The sequence below is a fragment of the Falco punctatus genome (genome assembly GCF_963210335.1).
Source record: "Falco punctatus genome assembly, chromosome: 3".
Lineage (NCBI taxonomy): Eukaryota > Metazoa > Chordata > Aves > Falconiformes > Falconidae > Falco > Falco punctatus.
Window position 1 is genome coordinate 24,667,313 of NC_137582.1, and position 12,112 is coordinate 24,679,424.

The window sequence follows — 12,112 nt, forward strand, 5'->3', positions numbered from 1 at the left end:
GTATTACTCACAAAGCTTGCATGAATAGGAAAAAAAATGTAAAGATGTATTACTGAAACTGACCTCTTCCATAGAAACTACTGTGTGACAGATGTCAGGAAAATCATTAATGGTACTGGCAACGTGGGCAGGACCCCATTATTCAGCAGTCACAGCACGAGAATTAAAGGAAAGTTTATCAGAACTGTATGGGATCTTTCATCTTGTGCACAGTTAAATTGTGGAGAACCTTGCACGGTGTTGCCAACATTGAAACAGAAATTAGTTCAAAAATAAATTTCCAGCATCATGAAAGTTTATTAAACATGTTAGGCTCCATGCAAGCTCTGACTCATCAAGCCCCTGTGCTGCTGGAAACTACGAAGATGTTCCAGGAGGAGGTTTTCCCTAGATATGTCCTATCTATCATACCCTTTCCCTAACGTTTTCCCTCTATTCTACCACATAAGGTCCAGGAAAGCTACTCTGATTTGATTTTTCAAATACAGACTAATATATGATATCACTAATATATGAGATCAGTTTTTAAAATTGGAAATATAATGTGTCAGAAATCCCAGTAACTTATAATCAGTTGATTGTGAAGCACTACTGTGAGAAGAGAATCAAGGCTATTTGAAAAGATGAGGATGAATTTTGGGATCCATACATCTTGGCTTTTCCCTGTATATCACAATATTCCAGCTGGAAAAAGTGACTACACAATTGCCATAAAATCATAGCTTTCAACATAAGGAGTACAGAAGATCAGGAAAATATATTATAAAAGAGTTTTTTGTAACAGCTGGCTTTCTGCTGAAGCAAATTTTTCAACTCCCACAACAGACATACTGGGTTGCAACTCATATTTCAGCATTCCAGCAAAAAGAATTTTGTACTGTCTCTTGAAATAATAAAGTCTGTTTTTTCAGTAACTGGTATCATACCAGGGAAATATCAGCTGGAGCATTGGTAAAGACAGTAGTTCAGACAGATGTCGTTACCATTCAGTTGTTACAGATATTCCCAACACAACAAAGCAGTACTGTATAACCCCTTTGGTCTGAACCACATCTCTGAATCATGCACAGGTGCTTCTGTCCAATGTTACAAATTCCATGAGCCAAACCACCTTGGAAATGCCCGTGGTTCACTTCAGCAGTAGCACTTCACTGGCAGAGTAAGAGCAAATGACTCTTCGCACTGTTATATTGGCTTTTGCCACTACTCCAGTGGCATAAGAATATGGATGCCTGAACCAGTTTGCCAAAGGAATGATAAAATTATGAAAGATGTTGCTTTGGTTCTTCATGTACAAATGAGTAGGAAAACTGAAAAGCTGATCCTTTAAGAATTCCCCAGAAAACAAAAAATTTGCCAGTATTCCCTAGTTTTTGTGTCTCTAGTAGTAGAAAAATAAATTCTCCATTTTTGAGCCTTTCTACTTGTAAAATATTCTTCACATTTCCTTCATATGTTCCAGCTTTATTTTACTGGTACATTTGAAAATAATTTTATGAACAGTTTTCTATAAGTTCTTCTTTTTAGTGAAAAACTAAATTTACAACTAACAGATATGTTAGTTCCAGAACTCGGAAAGATGCTATATCATATGCAGATCTCCTGCCTAATTGTGTTGATGTGAATTGACCTTATGGAAGTTATGGACACTGTGGAAGTTTGTTGGTGATGTTGCTTTCCTCCAGTGAGAAGGAAATTAAGTGCACACAACTAACAAAATGCATAACCTTAACACATGGCTTTCCTCTAGTAATTTGAACACTCTAGTTTGAACACTTGATAATCAGACAAAAATCTAACTTGTAAGTGACAGAAATAAACCTGTATGTAGTCATTATTCCATAAAGGACATGGGTAAACAGGAAACTGAACCTGGTCTCCCCAAGTCTTATACATGTGCTGAAAAGGATACATCAGAGTATTTTAAGAACAAATGATCCACAGTTTTAATGATGCTGTAAATTAGATACTCACTTTGACTAGAGAAAATCAAAACTTTCAGTCAGGCTCTTAGAAACACCAGTGCATCTGGACTAAGAAGGGAAGCATCCATCACTTGAATCGTGGTGATTGGAGGGGAGTGTTTTCAGATCTCGCTTTTAATGGAGAAAATATGCCTGAAAAAGTCTTTCTGGCTGATGTAAAGAATGCCTACCGAAAAGAGGAGTCTGAAAAGAGGTTGAATGAGTACTTTGATGAGTGAACAATTATGGCTATTACACTCAGTAAGGCATCTTGCTGTTCTGAGGTACTTCTCACTGATGGTCTTAATGAATTGGTCTTACTGATGGTCTCAATGAATTATTTAATTATTATTTTCAGTCAAGTGTTGGCTTAAGTGCTATCTGTCAGAGGGACTGCACTCCTGAATGGCAACCCTAGAGTAAAAATGGGCTACACCTGCAAGCTGACTACTTAACAGCAGTATCTGATAGTTTTGATGGAAAATGAATTCAAATTTTTGTGATTATTCACTTAAATTATTTTTCAATTTTATTGTCTTAAACGATAAAAAGTAGAATGTCTATTCAAATAAGTAATTATTTTTCTTTATGATACACTTGAAATACAGAATTATAGAGCCGGAAAGGGTCTCAGGAGGTCGTCTCACCTTTCTAGCCCGCCTCAGGAAAGGGAGCACCACAACTCCACTTTCCTGACAGATCCTTGTCCAGTCAGTTCTGTGATGGCCTGTGACAGAGACCAATGTCCCAAATGACATCTTCCACTGCTTCACCAAAGCCTTCCTGATGGCTACCCTAAATGTCCTTCCTGTCATTCAACCCCATTACTTCTACACCTGTCCAGTGCTGACACGGAGAACAGAGAAACTCTTCACCTTTGCAAGCAGCCTTTTATGTATCTGAAAACTGTTATAATGCCCATTCCCCTCCACCATAGCTATCCCACCCTTTTTTTTTTTTTTTTTTTTTTGGGGGGGGGGTGGGGGGAGGGGGGCATGACTTGCAAACCTCACCCTTGCTGTTCTCCTCCAGTTTCTCTCTGATCAGTGAATGCTTTTAGCAAAAGTCACCCGGAGCAGATTTCTATACCAGCAGGTGCTGAGTAGAGAGGTTGCTGCAGGTGTTGCAATACTGTAATATGGTAAATGTCCAGCTAATGTTCAGATAAAATATGGAAGATTACCAGTCTCCAAAAGATGAACTGTGAAATAAATGTTAGAAAGGTACATAACTGGATGCAGCTGCACGCAACAGGTGATTGGGGGTCAAAAGCTGGTGGCAGGACAAAGCAAGCCACATTTTGCACGCAACAGAATCTCCCCTCCTGGAGGGCTCTGCCGCAGCGTCGGCAGCCACCCGGCCAGGCGAGGGGTAGGTAACAGGCAGCAAAACCCACAAATACGCAACAGCGAGTGTTTAAAATTCGCCAGCAATAACTGTTTCGTAGAAGAGGAAAAGCAGTCAGGAGGTGGACCTAACTGTTGCACTGTGTAACTGAGGAGCTACGAAGCCGGCACAGGACGGTGGCAAAGGCACCCCGGAGTGTTTCTGAAACCACGCTGGCTGCAGTCAGTCTGGCGTACCTCGGCCAGCCTTTACAATGACTTTTACTTGAGTGACTTCAGACTTGCGGTCGTGGGAGTAGCGTAAGCGGGGATACAGCATCTATTTAGAAACATGTTTGGTTTTACGTATGCTAAAGGGGGGGCGGCTTCAAACTCGCCCAGCGACTGCCCTGGCGAAGTTCGCAGGTCTGGTTTGCTGCCGGAGGGAGCCCAGCAGGGTGCAGGGGCGGCCGAGCAGGCAGCGACCCCCGCACCGTCCCGCACCGCCCCCCGGCCCCGGGCATCGCGCCTGCCACCGCCGGGGCTGGGGGCTGGGCCGGGGGCGGGGGCGGCTCAGCCCCGCGGCGGGGAGGGCGGCAGCGCGGCCCGGCCCGCCCCCGTCCGCGCAGCCCCCCCGCCGCCGCCGGCCCCCCGCAGCACATGACCCGCCATGGAGGCGCGCCGGCGCTGCCCAGAAGTTTGGAGCGGGGAGCGGGCGGAGGCTGCCCGCCAGGCGACGGCGGCGGGCGGCGCCCAGGTAAGGCGGCGGGGCGGCGGGGTTGGCGGGGGGCGCAGCCGGTGCGCGGCCGCTGCCCCAGCGGCGCGGGGGGCGAGGGGCGGAGCTGCGGGGCAGGGCCGGGCGGCGGCGCAGCCCCTGGGTGGGCGCGGCGGGGCGGCCCCTGGTGCCCGGGGACCCCGCTGAAGCCGGGGTGCCGTGGCGTGTCGCCCCGGTCGGTTCCCTCCAGCCCCGGCAGACGGCAGAGGGTGCCGGGCGCTTCCCGACGGTCCCCGGGGCGGGCAGCGCGCCGGGTACCAGCGCCCTTCCCGCTGTGTCCCCACAGGCGCAGGCAGCGCTGGGCTGCTCAGCACCCTGCCTGACCTGCACCTCGGATGGAGGCGTCGCTCGGAGGAAGCAGGGACGGTGAGGTGGCCCTGGGACGGTAGCCAAAGCGAAGTGACACCTCTCTAGTGTGGCCCGGCCGCCCGCCCCCGGCGGGGCAGGCTGCTCTGCACTTGTGCTGTGTTTTTGATCCAGGAGAGTGTGGGCTGCTGCTGGCAGCTACAGGATGAAGTCGCCTCCCTGCTGCATGTCTCTTTCTTCCCAAGCATCCCTGGAGGAACCGGGGAGTAGCACGTCCCTGGGCTCCCTGGACTCCAGTGTTTTCTCCAGTGAGGAAGAGCAGGGGCCTGTGCTCCACAAGGTCATTCCCTCCTTAGACTGCTTTACTATCAATGTGGGAGGCAGCCGCTTTGTGATGTCCCAGCAAACTTTGTCTTGCTACCCTGACACCCGCCTTGGCAAACTGGCCGTAGTGGTCTCTGCTGCTCGGGATGTGGCCTCTGGCCTCCTTGAGCTTTGCGATGATGCCAACCTTGTGGAGAATGAATATTTTTTTGACCGGAGTTCACAGGCATTTCACTACATCCTGAATTACTACCAGACAGGGAGGCTGCATGTGATGGAGCAGCTTTGTGCGCTCTCCTTCCTGCAAGAGATCCAGTACTGGGGTTTGGATGAGCTCAGCATCGATTCCTGCTGCAGAGACCGGTGAGTTGTGGGAAGATGTGGCATGCGGGATTGTGGGCTGGGTGAGCTCAGCATTGACTTGTGTGCAGGGACACTCAGATGAGAGATTCAGCAGTGAGGGTAGGCAAGGCAGCAGAGCACTGGGAAAAGTGTGCTCACAGCTGGATGAGTTCAGCCCTGAATGGTGCTCTAGAGGTGGATGCGTGGAAAAAAATGGGAGGAGATGTGTTGGATGAAGTCACTGTTGACCTTTGCTGAGGGTCCAGTTGGCAGTGGGGTGAGGATAGTGAGATCCTGTATAGGAGCAAAGTCTGATAGCTCAAAATGTTTGGAGAGGATAGTGTCAGAGATGAAAAAGGTTGTGAGAGATGTCCCTTCAGCCATCCAGTTTGAGGTTACTGTAGCTAGAGGGATTGGACGTGAAGTCAGGCACAGTGCTGGGAGGGTTTGGAGCTTCCCCACCCCCCACTTTTCATTCTGGAGGATTTCCAGATCCGGGCTGGAGAGGCAGAAGGAGAGGTGGTCACCTGCCAGGCTGAGTGTGGGTGGCATGGCTCCAGGAGAAGCTGTGATGGGAAGCATCACACATGGATGTAGCAGCTTACAGGGAGGGGGCAGCAACAGCAGGAACATGGCTCACTGGGCAAAAATCTAACAGCCAGCTTGGGAAAGAGGTGGGTTTTGACTGAACCACACCCAGGACGTTTCTGTTAATTCTATTTGCAGTTAATTTTAATTTTTTTCCACCATTTTTAATGTTACTGGTTTTATTATTAGTATTGAATAAATGAATTCTCTGAAGAGTGTAACTGCTATTTATCTAAAGGGATTATATAAAAATTATTAGAAACGAAGCAACCCCACCCCAAAAGGGTACTGCAGTTATCCTACCCTAGTTTCTGCAGCTGAGAGAGTTGGATACTAGGTTTCATCCTTTTCTTATCCTTCCCTGGTAGGTGTAACTGAAAGCTTCTACTTCTTTGTTGGTACAAGGCATTTGCAGGAGTTTCTGTGTATCAAACGAAAGCAAAATTGCATAGCCTCTTTATCAAGGCTTGAGATTTGCAGCAGACAAGAAATACAGATAAAAAAGAAAATTGGTTTTTTTAGTGTACTTTGGGAATGGTTTTGTTTAATAAAATTGTTCTGTAAATTGCGCTAATAAAACCCTCAACTGTGCATTTACAATCTGTAAGTTTTACTTGGCACAGATACATGTACACTTCGTTGTGTGAGGACCCACATATTTAAGGAAAGAAAGAGAACTTGTCATCTTAGCATGTGTTGATCAGAACTTCATGAAATGCATGGCTTTTGTTACGCCTTTACTGTTAGTATTGGAAATACACAGAAACGCAATAAAAATGCAATATAACTAATAAAAATGAGGACAATTCAAAAACAGAGGGTCTGGTTGTTCCCAGATTGCTTACAAGAATGCATGTTAGATCCCACTGTAGTCAACATGATCCATATGAATAACGCTCTATCAGAATAAAATTACTCTGCACTTATAAACTGTCATTGATGTGAAATGGGGCAATAGAAGTATCAGGACAGTGGAAACATGCTGCAGGGTCTCAGTTAATAAAATCTTCAACGATACGCTTGACATCAGGGTTTTCTGAGCTCATGTAAGGTACGCTTTGACATGTACTCTTATGCCGTGCATAGCAGAGAAAAACATATGCCTATTGGTGTTAAAAATTTATTTGTGGGGGTTCCTGTGCAGGTACTTCAGGAGAAAGGAGCTGAGTGAAGCCTTAGACATCAAGAAAGATGCAGAAGAACTGGATGCCCAGGATGAAGAAGAGGACTTTTCTGGTAGCCTATGTCCCAGTGTCAGACAGAAACTATGGGAAGTTTTGGAAAAGCCTGGCTCCTCTGCAGCAGCCAGGACTTTCGGCACTCTGTCCATGGCTTTCGTTGTTGTGTCCATTGCCAACATGGCTTTGATTTCAGTAGAGCTAAGCTGGCTGGCACCACCACTACTGGATGCCCTAGAGTACCTGTGCATTGCATGGTTCACAGTGGAGTTTGTTCTGAGGTTCCTGTGTGCACGGGATCGGTGTCGTTTCCTAAGGAGTGTGGCAAACATCATAGACCTCCTTGCTATTTTACCTTTCTACATCACCTTGCTGGTGGAAAGCCTGTGTGGTGGGGAGAGCTCCCAAGAACTGGAGAATGTGGGGCGCATTGTCCAAGTTCTGAGACTGCTCAGAGCCCTGCGGATGTTGAAGCTGGGAAGACATTCAACAGGTACTTTCGGCCATGGCACTGGTACTTCTCATTTTTGCTGCTTGCAGCAGTTGTCCCTGGGCACAGTTGTCAATTCTGTGTGCATTTCTGCCTAACCTTTTTCATTCAATCAGCAGTAATGGCTTGTGAAAATCATACTTTTGGACACTGAGTGGCAAGGGCCTTCTCTGATAAAATTTAGCTCTTCATGAAGCCAGTGCACATGGTTTGCATAGAACATTTGCAAAAACAGGCCCCAAACTTGCACAGTGTAAATCATCCACCAGTCATTCACAATGTCATAAATTTACAAACACATATTTGAATTGATTTTATTAGGGATCAAGCAAAGGAAGAAGCAGAGATCATTGGCCCACACTTTTTGTGTTATCAAAGGCCCACTAATGACAGCTTATCATTATCGGTCACAATTTGGTTTGTTAAAAGGTATATGCAGAGAAATATGTCATGATTTTGTACATCATAGATCCTGAAAACAACTGTGGTAGAGACTTTTTCAAGAAAACCATTTAAACTGAATCTTAGCAGGCAGTGGGTTAAGGGGCTCTTGCCCTGTTGAACGCACTGGTATCTCTGTGGTGTGTGGAACGCAGCAGGGGGCTGCTTACTGAGTTGGACCAAGGTGTAGCACAGAGCAGCAGTGTCAGGTTCTGCCAGCGTTCACCTGTTGGTGTGGAGCTGTCACCACACCTTCTTCATACCATGATATTGTCCAGCATGTGGAATTTTCAAAATGATTGAAGTATGTTCCCACTTAAATCAGTGCTGAATATGGAGATGAATTTGACAGGAATGTTCAACTGACACTTGGAACTTTGAAAAATTAGATCCTAATAGTAACTTATGCTCTCTGTCCTGCAATATTAGACTATTCTGAAGACAGTGATGATCATTCTTGTGTGGCACTCTGTGTACCCTTCCAGGATTTCCTGCCATGAAGAAGGAATGGGCTGATGCCTCTCCTGTTTTTTTGGAGAGCCATCTCCACCGTCTTTGTGATCTGGCCCAAATGCAGCAGGCATTACAGCGTGCTCACAGTAGCAGAATCTTTCTTTCTTTTGTCTCTCTTTCTTTTTGTTCCCACTGAAAGGCAGTGAACCTGCCTACCAATGTCAGGGAGCAGCTTTAATGCATAATCATAGTGATTTGGGAAGTATCTTAATCTTACGTGCCTACCCTAGATTATGCCTATACTGATGCATAACTGTCCCTTAGAAAGCAGTTGAAAGGATGCTTGTAATGATTCAGTCTGTCAATGAGATTGTTTTGCTTCATTATAATTTTTGCAGGGTTCGGTGGGATATTTTTTTTGTGCAAGAAAGGCTGCTACCCACGTTTGATGGTAGCTGTAATGTGCATGCATTCCTCTCTAATTTTATTTTGAAAATAAGAAAAAGATTTTAACTCATCTCGGCACTTTAGTGCTGAATAACAAAATAGTGATCCAAAAGTGTGTTGATTCCAGTTCTAAAGTTTCCAGTTTATTGCATTTTACTTAAATAGCTCTTTCTATCAACTTGAAACCAGATGTTTCTATAACTGCTAATTTCAGGTATATTAACTTTCAGGGGTGGCCTAAACTTTTGTGTCTATTTATTCTTAAATCCATTAAACTATTCCACAGTTTATATAGCAATACTGAATGCCATTAATATTGAGTTTAGTAATTTCATGTTACATAGAAGTGAATTATTTATGTAAAAATCTAGTCTCCTAATCTGAAAGTGAGCTACTATCTTTCTAGTGGAACCAAAGTACCAGTTTCAACACACCAGAAGCAACATACATATGTATTTAAATCATCCAGAGCAGCATTACTATCGCTATGCTTACTTCTTTGGTAGTTCAGTTGCTGCCCAATTCGGCCCCAAAAACTAAATAAAATCTGTATAATTTAAATGCAGAAAGTCATTGTTTCAATCTTCTGTCAGAGGAAATGCTGCTACTAAATTAAAATGTAGTCCTAATAAATCAAAATAGAAGCATACACTCGCAGAGCTGAAGCCCTGCTCCTAACCACTATTGGCACGTAGCAGAAGGTTTTGTTAAAATGGTTCCAAACAACAGCTGCTATACAAGGTGAACCCCATAACTACCACACACCAAGACCACCCTCCTTGCACATACCTAGGCAGTCCTGATAAATCTCTGTGTTCAGGGGTGGCTCTCGCAACACTTCTGCTCTCTTGCTTTGGATCTGGCAGCTTAAAGCTACCTCCCAGCAAAGCTTCTTTCTGACTCCTGCACTCCCAGGCCAGACAAAGCTTCATGCACTGCTCACCTGTTTTATGTGGCAAGAGGAGTGCAAGATCAGAAGAAAAGAGATGAGAAAATTTGTGGCTGCAGGCAGCAACTCCTCTTTCACCAAGCAGGGATGTTCACAATCACAAGGAGAGCATCTCTGTAATACTGTGCAGACCCATAGCAAAGTTCGGGTCACAACAGCAGCCTGGGGCAGAAATGAGTCAGGAAAAAACATATCCATTCTTTTCTTCACTTTAAAGGAATGGCAACTAAACCCTTATTGTGGAGAAGAGACAAATAAAGAAATGAAGTGATAATTTCTGCCCCTTTGAAAGCTGAACCCAGCTAAAAGGAGGGATGTCATGCCTAGAAATACCTGGCCTAGAATGGTGTGAGTGTGTAATTATTTATGTAAAGTGCTTCTTTCATCAAGGAACAACTGAAAGACCAGTAATACCTCTATCCAGAAAATGTATAGCTAGAGGGTGAGATCACTCTTCTGAGATATCAAAATTATGGATCTGTGTGGCTTCAAGAATAGGTGAGAACTGAACCTTCATTTCTCACATTCTCTGATGCTCCTCAGCTGTTGCCTTACTCCTGGGGCCATGTTTTGTGTGAAGCTTTGCTGGTCCTCCTCTGGGAAGCACTTACAGATTGATTCCTTGAGAGGAACTAGGATGTGAGCATTTTACTTGTGATGGCAATGGACATACGTTTGAGAGAAGGGCGTAGCGTATGTTAGGATGAGATGCCTCTGGAGACAGGAAAAAGCAAAACCTGAGCACATTTAGTGCCAAAAATTTAGGATGATTTGAACACTGTGTGTAAACTGAAGCTCATCAGTTTGTTTTACCAAGTCTCCTAGGGCAGTAGAGAGATGGAACCTGACCTGCATGGCAGAAACATTTCCCGTTCCTCCTGCTGGCCCCAGGCTGGATCTGCTTGCCTGCCCCATGCCAGCTCTGTTACCACACCTTAGCACCTTCCAGCACAAGTAACCAAGCTGTTACAGCTCCTGGCAAGGAGTTCTCATGGGAAGTCATAAGACTTGCTGAGGTGTCTGTGCTGGAACAGACCTAGTTTGGCTGTGTGCTAGGGCTCAGAGACTTGTTAAAAAGTTACAAAATAATATAACAGAATACATTATTCATTTGAATACACCAACTGATTCCCACTTAGAATGAGCTGTGAAGTCCAATAACATGTCTGATTCATAGATATGTCTAAAAATGTCTCCTGACTTCATCTGGAGACATGAGGAGATGTGTCTGTTTTAGGTGAGGATAATAGAATTAAGAATAATTTTAAAAAATCTGACTCCTGAACAGTCAGAATAATTAACCATAGAAAAAAATACTTTACTGAAGGTGTCATCGATGTGATACAGAGTTAGCAGTCACTGCCCTGTTCCTCCTTATTTTGACGTGGTTTGTATGAGAGTTGCACTGGGGTTTAGCTATAGTATCCTCAAGATCCATCATAAGGCGCAAACCTTGGCATTTATAGTACTCATTTATGCTGTGAAAGGAAGTGCTACAGACGTAATTTCAAACTGGAATATCTTCTTCCTAGGTCATCTGAAAAGACTTACACTTCTACCTTGTTCAGTACGAAGTTTTACAGGACAATGGATGTTAGTGATTGCCTTGGAAGATGGGAGTTTGATCTGGATCATTGCAGTTCGCTCACACAGCTTTTGCATTGCTCATATTAATGCGTTTTCAAAATGTGGAGACAGTCATATTAACAGAGAAAAAAATACACTGATATATCTTATTCCCCCTGTATTGCAGATTTAAGCCGTATCATCATCATAAACATTCTAACCAACAGGTCATAGTTATAGCACTGTAAAACCTGGATATGGGCAAGTCCTTAACTGCAGTTGGTAGAAGAAAACGTTTAAAAAGGAAACATTCCCCACAAACTCTAGTGGGTACTTCCATTGTTTGCTGTACATGAACAAAAACTTTAAAACCCATTAGACCTGAAGGGGTAAAGAAAAAGCCAAAAGCAAGAAGAAATTTTAACATCTTGTGGTTTGAGATTGAAGGAAGGAAAGCAAATCGAATTGTTTATTACGCTAATGGGCATATGAAGTCTGCAAGCAGAGGCAGAGCTCCAATAAGCTATTTTACAAACACTGCTGTACCCCATGAAGAGTAATTCATAAGCATTGTGTTTTTCTCATTTATTAAAGAAAACATAGCACATTTTTAAAGTAAAGTATTAAAAACTAAGCCAAAGTCACATGTGATTCAAAGGGTAATTTCAGACTCTCATGTGTCTCAGCTGAGTTGGTACCCTGTTATCTTCTCTCTTTATGTGTGCAACATTTATCTGTTGCACTATTTATTGGATTTACTTTCCTGCTTGTTTTGTCAGGCAGTCTAGCCTTGAAGCAGCAGCTCTAAAAGGAATGGGTCATGGGTTGTGGAGAGTGGTCAGCTGCACGCAGACTCCCTGGGCTGCTCACGGGCAATAGGACTGATGCAATACGTCAGTGAATTAACAGAATACCATGTTTGCATTGGGAGGCTTTGCTTTCTCCAGTGCTGGCACAAGTGCAG

The 12,112-nt window shown here is 44.4% G+C and overlaps 1 protein-coding gene across 1 annotated transcript in view; it reads left to right on the plus strand.

The window, feature by feature from the left end:
• Positions 1-3,954: 3,954 nt before the first annotated feature.
• Positions 3,955-12,112, plus strand: part of KCNV1 (potassium voltage-gated channel modifier subfamily V member 1) — a 32,835-nt gene continuing 24,677 nt past the window's right edge. Inside the window, exons 1-3 of the mRNA XM_080381567.1 lie at positions 3,955-4,046; positions 4,351-5,057; positions 6,769-7,295. Of these exons, the coding sequence (XP_080237693.1) occupies positions 4,576-5,057; positions 6,769-7,295 (1,009 nt within the window). The 5' untranslated portion in view covers positions 3,955-4,046; positions 4,351-4,575. The remainder of the gene's footprint in view (positions 4,047-4,350; positions 5,058-6,768; positions 7,296-12,112) is intronic.